An 18,612-nucleotide genomic window follows, 5' to 3' on the forward strand; every position below is an offset into this window, starting at 1 on the left:
AAAAATCACAAATTTAGGAAATGACCATGACCATGAATACAGCACTTCTGGAAGATAATAAAAAATACTATACATATAGAAAAAAGAATTGATGTCTGGATTGTGAGAGCACAGAAAAATGTTGATGTCATGAGAGGACTAGATGGACAATGTTAGCAAGAAAGAACATATCAGTATCTAGTCGAACCCTGCAAGACAGAAAATTCCATATAGTAGAGGAGTAAGGGAAAAAGAAACAAACAAATAACAATTTAGTCCATTTAGACCCCACCAAATTATAGAAATTAAAAATTATTATAAATTATTTCTTAATGATCTTTGTGTGCCCACCTCAGAAATACAAATGCACATACTGTTGGACAAGGCTAAAAAATTGTACTCATTTGTTTGTTTTCTCAAGAAACATACCAACTAGTAATTACATACACATGCTGAGAGTCAAATGACAGATGAAAAACTACCAAGAGATCGGGGTCAAAGCAAACTGGAATATAAACCAATGATGAACAAAAATGATAAAGAAAGCAATATATGAAATGAATTAGCAAAAGTACAGGTGCTTATAACCCACACTTTTAGTTCACACTTTATAACAAATAAACCCGCCATAGAAAAGACTAGAAGATCAGATATGTCCTGATATAATATTGGGGTATGTCTGGATTATTTTCTTGGTTTCTAGTAGGACCACATTTAAGGTATTATCATGGCTGCATTCTCATCTGCACACTCAAGAAAATCTTCTTGTTAGACCAGTAAGGATGTTGATGCAACATTTTTGTTTTGTTTTGTTTTGTTTTGTTTTCATTTTCTCATAGAATCTTTCTTGAGACTTAGTTAAAGGCTGCAACTCTGATAAAATTCCTGACTCAACCACTCATGTTGTCATGAATAGAAGCTGGATCCTTCCTGTCCAATGGTTTTCACACTTGCTGATGGAGCATGCATTAAGAAATTCATCAAGGATGTGGATGATTTCAAGACTACTACTAATCAAATGTCCTTGTTGCATATTTGAGGATCTTTTGGGTATATGCCAAGGAGTGGTATAGCTGGATCTTGATGTAGCACTATTCTTAATTGTCTGAGAATGCGCCAGACTGATTTCCAAAGTTGTTGTACAAGTTTATATTCCCACCAGCAATGGAATTCCACATCTTCTCTAGCATGTTTTATCATTTGAGTTTTTGATCTTAGCCTTTTTGATGGGTGTAAGGAGAAATTTGAGGGTTGTTTTAATTTGCATTTCCCTGATGATTAAACACATTGAACATTTATTTAAGTGTTTTTCTGCCATTCAATATTCCTCCATTGAGAATTTTCTGTTTAGCTCAGTACCCCATTTTTTTAATTGGTTTACTTGAGTTGTTGCTGTTTAACTTCTTAAGTTCTTTACATATACTGGATATTAGCCTTCTGTCAGATATAGAGTTGGTGAAGATCCTTTACCAATCTGTAGGAGTCGTTTTGTTCTGAAAACAGTGTCCTTTGCTTTACAGAAGCTTTTCAGTTTCATGAGGTCCCATTTATTGATTGTTGCTCTTAGACCCTGTGCTGTTGGTGTTCTCTTCAGGAAGCTGACTCCTGTGCCAACAAGTTTAAGACTCTTCCCCACTTTTTTTTCTAACAAAATTTGTTTGTCTAGTTTGACATAGAGATCTTTGATCTACCTTGCCTTTAGTTTTGTGCAGGGTGTAAATATGGATCTATTTGCATTTTCTACATGTAGACATCCAGTTAGACAAGCACCATTTGTTGAAGATGTTGTCCTTTCTGCATTGTGTAAAGTTTTGGCATCTTTGTAAAAAATCAGGTATCCATAAGTGTATGGGTTTATTTCTTGGTCTTCTATATGACTCCACTAATCAACCATTCTGTTTCTACACCAGTACCATGCAGTTTTTATTATGGTTGTTCTATCATATAGCTTGATATCAGGAACAGAGATTCCTCCAAACGATCTTTTATTGTAGGGGATCATTAAAGCTATTCTGAGTTTCTTGTTATTACGTATAAAGTTGAGAATTTTTCTTTTAAGGTCTGTAAAGAATTGTGTTGGTAATTTAATGGGAATTGTATTAAATAGGTAGATTGCTTTTGATAAAGTGGCCATTTGTACTATGTTAATCCTGACAGGCTATTAGCATTGGAGATCTTGCCATTTTCTGATATCTTCATCTAATTCTTTCTTCAGAGACTGAAACTTTTTTCATACAAGTCTGACTTTCTTGGTTAGAGTTACACCATGGTATTTTATATCCTTTTTGGCTATTGTGAAAGTTGTTGTATGAACTTTCTCAGCACATTTGTCTTTTGTATACATATGGGTGCTAATTTTTTTGCATTAATGTTATATCCTGCCACATTGTTGAAGATGTTTATCAGCTGTAGAAATTCCTTGGTAGAATTTTTTTGGGTCACTCATTTATACCATCATACCATCTGCAAATAGTGATACTTTGACTCTTTTCTTCCCAAACTGAGTCCCCTTGATCTCCTATCATTGTTTTCTTACTCAAGCTAGGATTTCAAGAACAATGTTGAAGATAAGACTGGATAGCCTTGCTTGTCCTCAATTTCAGTGGTATTGATTTAAGTTCTCTACTTTTAGTTTGACGTTGGCTATATGCTTGCCCTATATTGCCTTTACTATGTTTAGGTAAGTGTCTTGTATCCCTGATCTTTCCAGACTTTAAACTTAAACTAATATAGCATTTTATCAAATGCTTTTCAATGTCTAAGAAGGTTATTATCTGCTTTTTTTCCCCCTTTCAGTTTGTTTATTTGGTGATTTGCATTTATCGAACCATCCCTGAATACCTGGAATTAATCCTATTTAGTCATAGTGGATAATATCATTTATGTATTCTTGAATTCTATTTGTGAGTATTTTGTTGAGTATTTGTGCTTCAGTGTTCATACTAAAGATTAGCCTGAAATTCTCTTTCTTTTTTGGGTCTTTGTGAGGTTTATAAATCAAGGTGACTGTGGCTTCACAGATTGAATTTGGTATTGTTCCTTCTGTTTCTCTTTTTTGGAATAGTTTGAGGAGTATTGGTGTTAGGTCTTCTTTGAAGGTCTGGTAGAAATTTGCACTGAAACCATCTGGCCCTGGGCTTTTTATGGATGGGATAGTTTTGATGACCGCTTCCATTTCCTTAGGGGACATAGGACTATTTAATTAATTTTTTTGCAATGGAGACCTTTGATGCCAGCTTATATTTCCTGAGGGGCCAAAGGACTATATACTTTATATATCTGTTTTTGATTCAACTTTGGTAAGGGGAATAGATCAAGAAAAATTTCTATTTCTTTTAGATTTTCAAATTTTGTGGCTTTATAGGCTTTTGAAGTAATACCTAATAATTGTTCGGATTTTCTCAGTGTCTGTTGTTATGTCCCCCTTTTCACTTCTTATTTTGTTAAATTGGATAGTGTCTCTGTCTTTTAGTAAGTTTGGCCAAGGGTATGTCTATGTTGTTGATTTTCTCAAAGAACCAGCTCTTGGTTTAATTGATTCTTTAGGGATGACCATAATCTGTTAGAATTTATCTTCCTCTATTTCTTTAATCATTTTATGTGTTTCCTCCATTGTCCTCTTCATAAGCATAGATGTAAGATCATCTTTTGAATTTTACTTATGATAGGGTGTCCAGGGCTACTTGATCTTGGATAACTATGTTCTGGGGATGTCATGTTGCTTTGGCATTTGTTGGTTATGTTTTTATGCTGGCTTCTACCCATCTGGCTGTCTCAGGTGTTGGCTGTTAATTTCTTGTCCCTGCTGGAATCCTGGAGTGGGGAGAATCCCCTTGGCAGAAAGATGGTTGTTCCTGAAGTCGGCCTCCTCAGCTTTTTGGGTATGGTCACCAAATGGCTCGTGCTTCTCAGGAATTGTCACAGCTCATCTCCAGTGTATGTACCCGAGTGGTAACTGTAGTTGTTGGTAGTCATGTGAGCTCTCCTCTCACCAGGCAAAATACTGGAGACAGCTGCTGTGCCATTTGATTTCTTGCTCTGAATTTAGTGAGCTGCTGCTGCACTTACAGTGTTTTTGCTGAGCACAGCCCTCGTGAAGAGCCAGGGAGCCCCTTAGGTGGGCAGCTTGGTTAGTGATCCAAGTTGCACAATGGAGCAAGGGGTTGATCATGTAGATCCCAGACTTCTGTAGGTCAGAAGGTGGAGCTCTGTGTCCAAGTACCCAAGAAGTTATCAGTGGTTGATGAGTGCAGCACTCATGCCTACAGCAGGAGGCTAGAGCGTGGAGCCTGCAGGAACCCAGAAGCTTTTCTAGAGCTTGGTGTCCTGAGGTCAGACCTGATGTTTCCCACGTGGTGGGGTTTCCTCCCTACATAGAGACCCAGTCTGTGGTGTTTTGGTGTCCTCAGTTCAGTCTGGATGGTGAGTAAAGCATATAAGTGCAGGGGAGTTTCTCCACATTGTTGACTGTGTGCCTGTATTAACCTGAAACCTTTTAAAGAGATCTTTTTGGGGAGGCAGGTAGGTTAAATGCTCTGAGGACGGACCTGCTGTTTCCCTCACTTTGGAAATATTTTTAATTACTGTCATTGATCTGGTAAGTGAAAGAAAGGTTTTCTTATGTTCAAGCTTTCCTTCTTCTCTGCTCTAATCCTACTCTCTATTCTTCCTGCTCTCCCACCTAACTTCTTCTAGCTATAAAGTTTCAAACTCAAGAGTCCTCTATTTTTGACACTGCTGACAAACCTCTTACTCACCATCCTTAACCTCCACTTCTGGCTTCTTCTCAACACCCTGTGCCTCTTCCTCAAGGTTCTCCCTCCTCTTCTATTTCTTCCTCTTATTGGTTGGCTCCTCCAACATCCTCACCTCCCTCCCCAGCAGAAGGTCATCCTAATTGTATTTGTTTGGCACTCAATTTTATCTCACCAACAGCTATTAGCCCCACTTCTACAAACTCTCACTCTTTAGCAAATCCCTCTTCTCCTACTGAGTGTAAACCAGCAGAAATTCTTCCCCCACTAGAGGTAGAATGTGTGCATGGCTTGGTAAGGGTGTATATTCTTTTCTCAATAACTGAATTCTCTCAAGAAGTAGGAAAGAGACTGGGATCCTATACCTCTAATCTTGCCACTCATTAATTTCAATATGTTACTCAATCTTATAATCTTACCTTACTATATATATATATATATATATATATATATATACCTTACTATATATATATATTATATATACCTTACTATATATATATATATATATATATATATATATACACCTTACTATATATATATATATTGTTAGTAATTCTTACTAACAACCTACTATCTGAGGAGCTCAAATGAGTTTGAGAACATGCTGGAATGCATACAGATGAGGTTCACTAAAAAGATACAGCATGCCTAGCTGAGATGGTGCCCAACCAGGATCCACAATGGAATTATAATACCCCAGAAGGCATTTTAGCTAGAGATCAGTTCAGGACATGCCTCCTGGTTGGTCTCCTCAAGGCTGCCCTCAAGCCAGTTAAGTGTGAAGAGCTCTAGGAGGAAAATAATGAAAATATGTGTCATTTCCTAGAGCACCTTACAAAGGCCCTTTTAAAACATACTAATCTAGAATCTGAGATTACAGAGCATAGGCATCTCCTGATGACCTATTTTTTTTCTCCCAGAGTTACCCCAACATCAGGACTATGCTTAAGAGCTTGGAGAGAGGATCTCTGACAGAATCTTAGACCTGGCCTTGAAAGAACATGTACCACAGGATTGTTGAGAAAGCCCACATGCAAAAATACCAACTGCTGGCTAAGAACATCCAAATGGTCTCAGTGACTATCCAGAGTCCCTTGCTTAAGGCAAAAGGATCATGAAGCCTCTCTTTCAATTCTGGTCAAGAAGGTTATGCAGAACAGGTTTTCCCTAACCCATATAAGCCACTGGGGCCATGTCCAAAATGCCACCAAGGGAAACAGTGGGGTGCTGACTGCCACCATTTCTCCTATGGTTTGGGGGCATCACTCCCAGATCACCCTCCTGTTGATATCCTATGCCTGACTACTGCTTAGTGAATGTGTCCAGGTTCCCTTGACCCAACCACTGCCTTCAATAACAGGGAGCCATGTCCTTCCTTGTGGACACTGCTTACTCAGGCCTGACTGAATTGAATATTGAGGACCAAACTCTCCTTGTAGTTCCTCTGTTCTTGAGGTAGAGGCATGGCCTTGCCATCCTCCACCACTCCATTGAATATTCAGGGGTGTTTTTTTAACCGATTCCTTTTTAGTGATACCAACCTGAACAGTTCCCTTATTGGGAAGGGACCTTTTAGTCAAAGTGCAAGCCTCTACTTTCTTTACTTCTACATTTCACCTGACGTCCAGCTCCTCAAACTCTTCCTTTTCTTAGCTAATCTACATACCACTTCTGACAAGTCATTCTACCAGCCTCTCAAGTGGACCTCCAATTCTGAGGTGCCCAAAAAGCCTCCATCGTTAGGCAACATTCCTCTGTATTCATTCAGCTACAGGACCCTACCACGTATATCATCCAGGCTCAATACCTACTTCCTCTCCAGACTCTCAAGGGATTTAAGCTCAATATTGCTGACAATGCAAGAAAAAAATTCTCTGCCCCATCTACTCTCCTTTTAACATCAAAGCCCAGTGGAACCTATGGCCTGGTTCAAGACCTCTAGCTTCTCAATTCTGCAGTTTTTTCCCTCCACCTCATTGTAGCTAATCCCTATACTCTCCTCTCCACTATTCCCTCAAGGGTCTCCAATTTCTCTGTTCTGGATCTCAAGAATGCATTCTTCTCTATCCCCTTGGACTCTCAGTCACAAAATATCTTTGCTTTCAACCAGTCTGACTCAGAGACACTTGTCTCTACCTAGCTTATTGGACTGTCCTATCCCAGGGATTCAGGGACAGCCCACACCTGTTTGGCCAAGCCTTAGCCTCTGATCTCTTATCGCTCCCAAAATATGACCTTATACAATAAGGTGTGACCCGTGTAATTGTCTCGCCAGCAAGAACACACGCAGACACAAGGATCCTTTTGCAGCAAATGTTTATTACGATGAATAGAGGAAGACGCTAACCGCCAGAATGGTGCTGCTTAAATACACCCTATGGTGGCGTGTACTCCGCTGGTTGGCTGCTTGCCCATTGCCCCGTGTGACGCCCCGGACTGGGCAGTAACGCCCCCGGACTGGACAGTGGCTTAGCGCACTTTTGCAACTTGCACACGCACTCTATTATTGTTCATTAGGGCCAGAGCCGGATGTCGGCGCCATCTCATAATGGCGATTGCATTCTCTCGGCTCTCCACATTTCCCCCTTTTTGTTTTAAGAAATGAAAACTCCCTTAAAGCCTTATAAGCGCGGCACAAGAGAGCCCTAAGCTTGATCAAGCGAACTCCTTTGGGGAGTAAGCGATCAAGAGCTTTAGATTACTCCCTTACCCCACCAGGTGCAATGGAGACAAGTCCTCTGGGTGCAGGGGCTAAGGGAGAACATTAAAAATGGAGGTGACACCCATTCCCGTGCAATGGAATAAAATTCCAGGGAGTGCAAGGGCTGTCATCCTCCTATCTAGGTACCATAGCCGCTTAGGTAAAGGCAACATTGTGACTTGGATCACTCATCGACTCATTGCAATGGGTAAGACCCCTGAGGTGCATCGACTGAGTGTCACAGTCTGTTTTAATCTTTTAACATGGATAACCAAATTTTGGGAGATGATCCTTGTTCCAAGGCCACAAGTGCTTGCGCGATCTCGACCTTGTCACATTGTTGTTGGGCTTTGAGCTTGCAGACCAACCAAAGTAAGAACACTAAGCCACAACATAGGGCTGCACCAAACATTCCAACGCCCACCCATTCCTTAAAATAAGAAAAGGTGGAAGAAGCCCAGGATAATAAGCCATCTGTGAGCGATAAATCCACTCGAGTAGAATTAATGGTCACCACCGCTGCCCTTAGCTCTTCAAGCGTTTCTTCAAATCCTTCTGACCAGTTTCCTGCAAGACATAAGGACAATTTTCTGGACAAATTAGCGGCTCGGGTAAGATTTTCATATTGTACACTGGTAATACAGAGTGCTCCTATTTTTCTCTCACATCCTAATTGAGCCAATTGAAATAAAATATCTATTCTTTCTTCCATAAGATCCAGACGCTGGTTAAGAATCATCAATCCACCTTTTAATTGTGCACTAGCAGATACATGAAGGTTCCTGGCTTCAGCCACACCTGCTGACAATTGTTTTACTGTTGTGCTTGTTTGGACTGAATTTGCCATTGCCAAGCCGGCTGCAGTGGCAGCAGCTGCACTGACAGCGATGGCAGTAACAATGGCTGCGGTGATGCCAAAATCTCTCTTCTGTCTAAACAGGGAGAGGGTGGATGGAGTCTCCACAGGGATTGGGATCCACTGCGGGACTCTAACAACCAGGGCACGAGTGTAACGCCTGGCACTCCAACATTGCGACATCCAGCATGTCTCATTGGTACAATTTCTAAAAGAATTATTGGACAAAACAAATAAAAAAGGAGGATAAACACAGACAGGACTAGGTGGAAAAGTCGTCTGAATTGTAATGGTTCTATTCCAATGGGTAATTTGCCTTGTTATATTTACCATTTCCATAACCTTTTTTATCACAGTACCATTTAGGGCGCCCATTATGATCGATTTCCCTACAGTACCACCACTAATGAATCCCAGAGGATTGAGGTCCATTTATCCCACAAAGTATCCATTTATAAAAAGGGACTATATCTCGATGTTGTATAAAGAGCCCCTTTTTCATTACCAAACTTTTTGTAGGATCCATCAACATATTTGGGGAAAAGGAAAAGGTTTTATTTTTGTCAGCCCATCGAGTAAAGCGCAACTGGCAGTCAGACCATGGAGGGATGGACCCATCATCCTCCCATGCACATGAAGGGGCCACCCTAGGTTGAAGAGGTCTATCTTTATCTAAAAAATTTGGTCCTAAAAAGGAACCGTTTATCCAGGTGACCTTATGCGAAAAGGTATAATAGATATCGATGGCATCCTTACTACCTCTTTACTTTTGGGACATAATTCCCCAATCCCAATCCTTATAGCCAAATGACCCAAGAATCTTTTTGGTAAGCCGAACAATCTCCTACAGAATCCTCGATTTGAAAGCAAAGGGAGCCAGCTTCTGGAAAGTCATGGCTTTCTCCTAATGATGCCTCAGTCTCATCATAAGGCAAATAAGGCAGGCCTAAATCTTTATTGGACGAGAAGAATTTTGGGAAAGTCAATGAATTATGTCTGACCGGCATAGGCTTCGGGAATGCAGACAAAATGGCCCAACGTTGTACCCCCACAATACTAGGAACCCGATTTAGAAGGATCCAAGCAAGAACTGGAATTAGTTGCAGGTATATTCGTTGGAGGATCATCTTCAGCTGCCGCGAGCTTTCGCGTGAGGCGCTCCGGTACCCAGAATGGATTGTTTTCTTCCTGTGGGAAAACACAGACAGCTCCCCTGGATCTTATTAAAATAGGATCTGGGCCTTTCCATTGACCAGTCAAGACATCCTTCCATTTGACTATTTCCTTAGGCCTATCAGGCTCTAAGCAGAGGCGATCAACCGCCGAGTGGCCCTGACTGTCCAAATTTAAAAAATTGAGAGTAAGGAGTGCCAAGGAAACAGTCACTCGTGGCACTGAGGGCAGAGCCTCCTCGACTCCCCCTTTTTATTTTATTAAGTAGGATTTCAGAGTGCGATGAGCACGTTCAATAACACCTTGTCCCTGAGGGTTGTATGGGAGACCCTTTAGGTGGGTCACTCCCATTTGATGACAAAACTGTCCAAATTTTTGAGAAGTATAGGCTGGCCCATTATCAGTTTTTAGAATTTTGGGCTTTCCCCAGGCAGTCCATGCCTCCAAGCAATGTTGAATAACATGGGCTGCCTTTTCTCCAGTCAGGGGAGAAGCAAACATAACTCCAGAGCAAGTATCAATGGAAACATGTAAATATTGTAGTTTGCCGAAAGATGAAATGTGAGTAACATCCATTTGCCACATCTGTAGCGGACGGATTCCTCTGGGATTAATCCCAACATGAGGCACAGGTAAAAACTGACAGCAATTTTGACATTGGGTAACAATATCTCTAGCTTCTTTTCTAGTTATGTCAAATCAATGACGCAATGTCTCAGCTGTAACATGAAATTTTTTATGAAACTCCTTAGCCAATTCTAAATTTGAAAGGAGGGCAAATGCAATCATCTTTGTGGCTCGATCTGCCAGGTCATTTCCATGGGACATGGGCCCCGGTAGACCGGAATGAGCCCTAATATGTGTAATAAAAACAGAGGATCTTCTGGTAATTAAGGCAAACTGAATCCTTTGAAAAATTTTTGCAAGCTTGCTAGATGCTTTAATCAATCCAGCAGCTTCTAAGATTTTGGTTGCATTTACCACATAACTAGAATCAGAAACAATATTTAAGGGACCTGGAAATTTTTCCAAAACTTTTAGCACTACTAAACATTCTACAATTTGAGGCGAGGTCTCATGATATTGCTTAGAAACAACTTTATTATTAACCACATAAGCTCCTACTCCTGTTTTTGACCCATCTGTATAAACTACAAGTCCATCCCGAAGTGGTTCCTGGGATGTTACATGCGGGAAGATTACCTCTTGAGTTAAAGCAAATTGCAAAACAGGGTGTCAAGGATAATGATTATCAATCAAACCACTAAAGGAGGTAACTAGCACCGCCCAAGTGTCAGAGGTAGCAGTCAATACCTGAACTTGATGAGCTGTATAAGGCATTATTAAGAACTTTGGCTCCTTCCCAAAGTATGTAATGGCTGCTTTTAACCCACGAAGTTGAGCAACTGCATCTGGATACCATTCAATAGTTTTTGCAGGAGAAGCATTGGGATGAACCCACAATAAGGGTCCATCTTGCCATAATACAGCAGTTGGTAAATGTTTAGTTTTAATGAAACACAGGTCAAAGGTCTTAGTTTCATCTACACGTTTTAATTGGACATCTTGTAAAGCGTCTTCTACCACTTGCAGGGCGCGGCTTGCAGCTGGTGTTAAGGCTCTGGATGAAGAAATATGAGCATCCCCTTCCAAAATATCAAATAGGGGTTTTAATTCAGCAGAAGAAATCTTTAAAAACGGCATAAGCCAATTTATATCACCTAATAACTTTTGAAAATCATTTAAGGTATGCAAATGATCCCTGCGAATTTCTATTTTCTGAGGAACTATTCGTTCTGGATAAATAACAGTCCCTAGAAAGGAACCTACTTCTGAACTTTGGACCTTTTCAGTGGCAATATGCAATCCCCATTGTTGCAGGGTTTTTTGCAACAAAGGATACGCATCTTGCAAGATGGCTAACTCCTCATGGCACAAGAGAATATCATCCATATAGTGAATCAATAACAAGAAAGGAAATTGCTGTCTAACTGGTTCAAGAGCCATCTGTACATACAATTGACACATGGTGGGGCTATTAGCCATGCCTTGAGGTAGAACTATCCACTGATATCTTTGGTCTGGCTCACGGTGATTAACAGCAGGTAGGGTAAAGGCAAATCTCTGTCTGTCTCGTGGGCACAATGGAATGGAAAAAAAACAATCCTTGATGTCTATTATTATAATTCTCCATTGCTTAGGCAGGGCTGAAAGCAGAGGCAAGTCTCGTTGCACTGTTCCAAATAATCACATCTGTGCATTAATAGCCCTCAAATCATGGAGAAGCCTCCATTTTCCTGATTTCTTTTTTATAACAAAAATGGGTGTATTCCAGGGGGAAGTAGATGGTTCCAAATGACCAAGCTGTACCTGTTCTTTAACCAGCCTTGTAGCGGCTTCCAGCTTTTCAGAGGAAAGGGGCCATTGAGGAACCCATACAGCTTCCTCTGTGAGCCAAGATATGGGCATGGAACCCTCAATGGCAGCTAATGAAAACCCAGGCCTTGTTTCCCTGTATTACTTTTCTGTGAAGTTGGGTGTAATCTCCCTTGTTCCTGTTTACCAAGGCCTTTTCCTTCCTTATAACCCATCCTTTTCATTATATCAACCGCTTGTCGAGAGTACTCATTGGTCAATGCCAATCCTAAATCCTGCAAAATATCTCTTCCTCAGAGATTGACAGGGAGAGGAAGAACATATGGTATGAAACTTCCTGTTTGACCTTCCGGTACTTGCCACATCAAGGGACGTGAACTAACCGCAGGGATGGCCTCATATCCCAACCCTTGTAAGGAGTGGGATGATTGTGTAACAGGCCACGCCTTAGGCCACCAGGTGGAAGAGATAAGGCTTTTATCAGCCCCTGTGTCCAAAATACCAGTAAAACTTTTTCCTTCTATTTGTATTTGTAGGGTAGGTCTAGTCTTAAGATCAACTACCAAATGAGCAAAATCTGTTCTTGTGGAACCGAGTCCTTTTGTGCCCCTTGGTGTTCCGGTAGATGGAAAACAGTCATGAAGGCTTGAGAGGAGGACTAATTGAGCAATCCTATCTCCAGGAGAAATAGAAAATACGCCTTGGGGGCAGGAACAAAGCACCTGGAGCTGTCCCGTAAAATCCTGATCTAATATTCCAGGATGGACCATACGTCCTTTTAAAGTGAGAGAGGAGCTACCCAAAATAAGACCGACATTTCCTTCAGGCAGGGGGCCTTCAAACTCCACTGGGACAGGTTGCACCCTCATGTGTGGCATTAATAAGAATTGGGAGGTGGAACGGAGGTCCAGCCCTGCTGATCCTCTTGTTGCTCTACAGCTGGATAAACCCTCCTATTGTCTGCCTGTGTCCCATATTTTTTGGGGCCCTGAGACTTGGGGCCCCGAGACTCGTTTTTTTGGAATATTCTCATTTCCTCTCATTAGGGGGGGTTTCATGCTGGATAAGCTTTCCCTGAATATCTCTAACTGAACGGCATTCATTAGCCCAGTGATTGCCTTTTCTACACTTAGGGCAAATTCCAGGAACTTTCTTTTGCACAGACACATGACAGTCTCTTTTTAAATGACCCATTTTGCCACAATTAAAACAAACTTTATTGTTTCCAGAACTTGGGTGGTTCTTGGTCTGTATTATGGCTGCCGCCAGGCCGGCATTGGTAAGCGGGCCTCCAAGTCCTCGGCAAACTTTTATCCAATCTGTTAGCCCTTTGTTCCTTCTAGGAGTAATGACTGTCTTACATTCTGGGGAAGCATTTTCATATACCTGCTGTTCTATCATTGGCCTAAATCACTCCAGATCTCCAAATATTCTACCTGCTGCTTTTGTCATTCTGGCCACAAAATCTGTGAATGACTCCTGAGGGCCTTGTATAATCTTTGTCAGGTGTCCTCCGGCCTCGCCCTTCTTTGAAAGGGCTTTCCATGCTCTAATAGCGACAGCAGAGATCTGACCATATGCCCCCCAATCATAATTTGTCTGATCATGAACAAACTGGCCTTGCCCCGTTAGCAAATCAAAGGTCCATTGCCGCTGATTGTCTTCTGCATGGGCATTGGCCCTTGCCTGAGTTTGGGAAGCCTCACACCACAAGGCTTTCCATTCTAAGTACTGTCCCATACTAGGGAGAGCAGCTTTTATGGTATTTTGCCAATCATTTGGGGTCATGGCCACGGTAGCAAGTCTTTCAAGCTGCATGATCGTAAAATTAGCATCTACCCCGTATTTGTTAACCGATTCAGCAAGTTCTTTAACAAGGGGATATTCTACCGGTGCATGAACACGGTTTCCTTCCGCGGCCTCAAATACAGGGAAGGCCTGTAAAAGCTTTCTTTTATCCCTTTTTGAAAAGAAGGAATCTAAACCGTGTCTCTCAACATAAGGCGGAGGAGCCTTAGGGGTTAATGAGAAAGCCCCGAGAATTTCAGCTCCTCCCCTCCTTTGTTCTCGATCTGGTGATAACAGTGGCTCCTCAGGGTGGCACCTCTGCTCCTCATAGTGAGCCGTTTCTACCTCCAAATCTGACCCTTCAGAGGAATTTAGCTGCTCAGATTCAGAGCTATCAAGTCCCAAAGCCTCCAATTCTTTTATTGGATAAAGAGGCCTTTTTCTTGGATTTTTACTCCCCTTTTCACCTTTCTCTCCCAGAGCATCCTTTCCCTTACTTCTCGCTCCTGCAGTTTTAACATCCACAGAAGGGTCTTTTTTTCTTAAAGACGTCTTTTTCTTTTTCCTTAAGGGCCCCCAACCTTTTATCCCGTTCTGTTTCTGACATGCTGTCTTGTAATTCCTCTAACACCCCTTGGCCAGCTGCTACAGATGAGTGGCATTTTTCATCTTCTAAGCAAGATTTTACTAAAATCCACAATGACCTAGCTCCAGCTTTTGGTTTTCCATTTTCTTCTGCCCTCCGTAAATCAGCTTCTAGCTTATCCCAGGAAGCAGGCGTTAGCGACCCTGAACATGCAAACCAGGGAGCGATGCGATCAATTTCCATAATAAACCCTTTTAACGTTCTTTTTGAAAGCTTTAATTCATGCTGTTTTAAAAGCGCCTGAAGTGCCTGGATCACCGAATGTGAAGCTCCCATGTTGCTCCCTTATCTACAAGAGAAACTGACACTGGGAGGGGCACCACGGCTTATGTACATCCGGCTAAAGGTACCCAAGGGCACACCAAAAAGGAAGGGGGGGACACTGCGGCTTATATATGCCCGTCTAACGATGTCCCACAGAGACAAAGCACTTTAGCACCAGTCTTTATGGAAACAAAATGAATACCAAAAGAAAAATCGCTAAAGCCATCAAAACAAATGCAAGAGCAACTGGGACAATTAAATGGGGCGATATCTCTTTAAGACGAGCTGTCTCTCAGAACTTACCCTTTGGCACTGCAGTTCTGAATCCTCCCTGCGAGCGGTGGGAGGGGGGGTCTCCTCACAGGGCCGGCGATCAAAGGCTGCCCGGCATCCCGGGGCTTCAGCACCAGCTGTGACCCGCACAATTGTCTCGCCAGCAAGAACGCACACGCAGACACTAGTATCCTTCTGCAGTACACGTTTATTAAGATGAATAGAGGAAGACGCTAACCGCCAGAATGGTGCTGCTTAAATACACCCTATGGTGGCGTGTACTCTGCTGGTTGGCTGCTTGCCCATTGCCCCGTGTGACGCCCCGGACTGGGCAGTAACACCCCCGGGCTGGACAGTGGCTTGGCGCGCTTTTGTAACTTGCACACGCACTCTATTATTGTTCATTAGGGCCAGAGCCGAATGTCGGCGCCATCTCATAATGGCGATTGCATTCTCTCGGTTCTCCACAATAAGGAGATGACTTTTTCCTCTATGGCCCATCCCTACAAGTTAGTCAAACTAATACCTCTCTGTTCTTCTAAATTTCTCATCCAGCAGGGTCTATCGGGATTCACCTGCCAAGATCCAATTGTCCACCACTGAAGACACTTAACAGGGAATAAAAATAACCCCAACCAACAAAGGCAACACCGTAGAGAGAAAAGAGCTAATCCAGTCTCTTGCAGTTAGCTCCACTAACGAGAAAATTTAAATGTTTTCAGGAAAGGTTGCTTTCTTTGCTCCTAGGTCCCTTCCTTTTCCCTTTTTGCCAGCCCCTTAAATGAGGCAGCCTTAGGCACCTTACATGAACCCCTTCTTAAACCCATTACCAAGTCCTTTTGGAGGCTCCAACAGGCTCTTCTTGAAGCCCCAGGCTTCCATCTCTTAGACTTAACTCGTCCCTTCTCTCTATATGTAATAGAAAAAGAGGGCTATGCCTTTGGAGGCCTGCGTCTCTAACTGCGACAGTCCTTCACAACTGTAACATACCTGTCAAAAAAACTAAAACTAATGATCCTGGAATGGACACCCTGCATTTGTGCTATAGTAGTTCTTTATTCAAGAGCCCCAAAAAACAAAATTTTGGATAACCTATTACTGTCTTCTCTTCTCACAATTTGTCTCACATTCTAATGTTTAAAACCTCACAAACTCTACCTACATCAAAGGTTCTAACAGTAGACTTTACTCTTCCTTTCCAATGATGCCCACCTCTTAATATTTTAAAACTTCTTCCTCAACCTAACTTTGATCACTCCCCATCTCATTCTTGCATTGAGACCTTAGAGGAGCTAATGTCCCACCCCTCACACATACAGGACGGCATTGCCTCAGGCCATCTATACCTGGTATATGGATGGCAGCTCCTTTGTACACGATGGATCTCAAAAAGCAGACTATATCATAGTAATGAATACTGAGGTGGTTGAGGCATAAGCCCTCACTGCCCACACCACTAATCAACAGGCTGAACTAACAGCTCTTACCTATGCCTTCTAATTGGCCCAGGGCACCCCCTTAACATATATTCAGACTCTAAATATGCTTTTGATATTCTTCTCTCCCAAGCTGCCAAATGGAGGGAGTGTGGATTACTTACAGCAAAGGGAGGATCTGTAACCAATGCAGGTCAAACTATGGCCATGCTACAAGCCTCCCACCTTCCCACAACTTTTGCAATAGTCAACTGCATGTTCCTCCAGATGGATGATTCCATCATTTCCAAAGAAAATCACCAGGCTGAGGAGGCAGCTAGAACTGGAGCCCTTAAGGCCTAGACTCATCTCACCCATCAAAAGACATCCTTACACTACAACCCACATCTCTCCTGTCATCTCCTAACATTTATCAGATTCTGTCCTGTCTGTACCAGCTCTTTCATCCAAACCAAGCCTTGTCTAACTTTATTAAGACCCACCTGCAGCTCACCTCTGAGTACTTGGTTCTCCTAAAGTCTATTACTGCCTCTTGTAAAATCTGCCAGACTTCAGATCCTAACTCAGGATTTCATATCTCCTATTTTCCTACCTACCAGGCAAGAGGCTGTCTTCTTAGGACTGACTGGCAACTTGATTTTACCCACATGCCAGCAGCCAAACATATCTGGTACTTCTTGGTCTTGGTGGACACTTTCTCATGATGGGTGGAGGCATTCCCCAACACTAATAAAATAACTCAGACAGTTTCTGATCCCCTTCCCAGTGAGATTATCCCACATTTTTGGAATCCCTACATCCCTCTAGTCAGACAATGATCCTGAATCCATTTCTCAGGTTTCCCAGACCTTATCTAAAGCCCTTAATATTCCTTGGTATTTTCATACCCCATGTTATCCACAGTCCTCAGGAAAGATAGAGCAAACCAACCAATCCTTAAAAAATGCCCTTGTAACATTTTCTCAACTATGTTCATAGCAGCTTTATTTGTAATAGCCTGAATCTGGAAACAACCTAGATGTCCCTCAACGAAGGAATGGATACAGAAATTGTGTTGCTTCTACACAATGGAATACTACTCAGCTATTAAAGACAAGGAAATCATGAAATTTGTAGGCAAATGGATGGGATTAGAAAAGATCATCTACAGTGAGGTAACCAGAAACAGAAAGACACATATGGTATACATTCACTAATAAGTGGATATTAGCTGTACAATATAGGATAGTCATCTACAGACCTAAAAACGCTAAACACTAATGTTGTAAGTGGTTATTAATATTTACTACCAGTTTATCTTTTAGTAATGCTGCTGTTAAGCCTCAGCAGCTGTATAACCAAATCACCACACAGAGACTGGGTTTTTAGTTAACCTAGAGCACAATGCCAGGCAATATTACTCCCTCCTAAACCTCCAAGCCCTCATTTTCCTAACATTTAGATTTCCCACATTATACTTGCTTTTTGTGAAATCTTAGGTCTGGTTCATGCTCCAAGTCCTCCAAGCTCTCTCCTCTTGCTCTGCTCTCTTTGTGCTCTCTCTCCTCGAGCTCCTCCTCCTTCTCGCCCCTTCCTATTCTCTAGCTCCTCCCCTCTTTCCTGTCCTCTGGCTCCTCCCATTGCATAACATTGTATCTAGTTGCTTTATTTGTGTCCTGTTTACACAAGAGTTGTGACAGGATGCTTATAGTGAGTATCACAATGCAATATCCAGATTGAAACCAGAGAGTTGGGGGTGGGGAAATCAGCATTTGAATTAACAAAGGTAAGGCATATACATTTTAAAAGAACATTATACGAACACACTAAGGAGGACCTTAGTGATGAATGAAATTTCATTTGTGATGGCAAACAGTATAGATACCTGAAGCTATAAAAGACAGGAAACAAGATGGGAGTCTACTGTAGAGGGTCCTCTGAAAGGATTCACATAACAGGGGATCAAAGCAGATGCTGAGACTCAAGGTCAAACTTTGTGAAGAATCTTATGGAGGACGAGAGAGGTGAGATGAGAGGGATATTGAGGGGACAGGGGACCACAATACTAATACTAATACTATATTAATATAATACAATACTAATATTCCTTGTGGGAGACCAACAATATTAAAATTTCTGAGCCCAGGGGTCCTGCAGTGACTGAACCGTCAATGGAGGACCATGCATGGTAAGCACCTAGACCCCCTTCTCAGATGTGGCCAATTGGCAGCCCAGTTTCCATGTGGATCTATGAGTGAAGAGATCAATGGCTGCCTTTATCATGAACTCAGTTGACTGCTCTCTGTTACTCCCCTGTGATGATACAGCCTTGCCAGGCCATGAAGGAAGAGGATCCAAGCAGTCCTGATAAGACTTAACCAGTTATG

The 18,612-nt window shown here is 42.0% G+C and overlaps 1 protein-coding gene across 1 annotated transcript; it reads right to left on the reverse strand.

Moving 5' to 3' along the window:
- Positions 1–7,039: 7,039 nt before the first annotated feature.
- LOC132649008 (uncharacterized) lies at positions 7,040–15,131 on the reverse strand. The gene is made up of 2 exons (XM_060371700.1): positions 14,841–15,131; positions 7,040–9,478 (listed from the first exon to the last, which is right to left on the reverse strand). Exon 2 carries the CDS (start codon positions 8,720–8,722, stop codon positions 7,685–7,687), a length of 1,038 nt encoding a protein of 345 aa, XP_060227683.1. The 5' UTR covers positions 8,723–9,478; positions 14,841–15,131; the 3' UTR covers positions 7,040–7,684.
- Between the last annotated feature and the right edge of the window lie 3,481 nt (positions 15,132–18,612).

Source organism: Meriones unguiculatus, chromosome 18 (genome assembly GCF_030254825.1).
Source record: "Meriones unguiculatus strain TT.TT164.6M chromosome 18, Bangor_MerUng_6.1, whole genome shotgun sequence".
NCBI lineage: Eukaryota > Metazoa > Chordata > Mammalia > Rodentia > Muridae > Meriones > Meriones unguiculatus.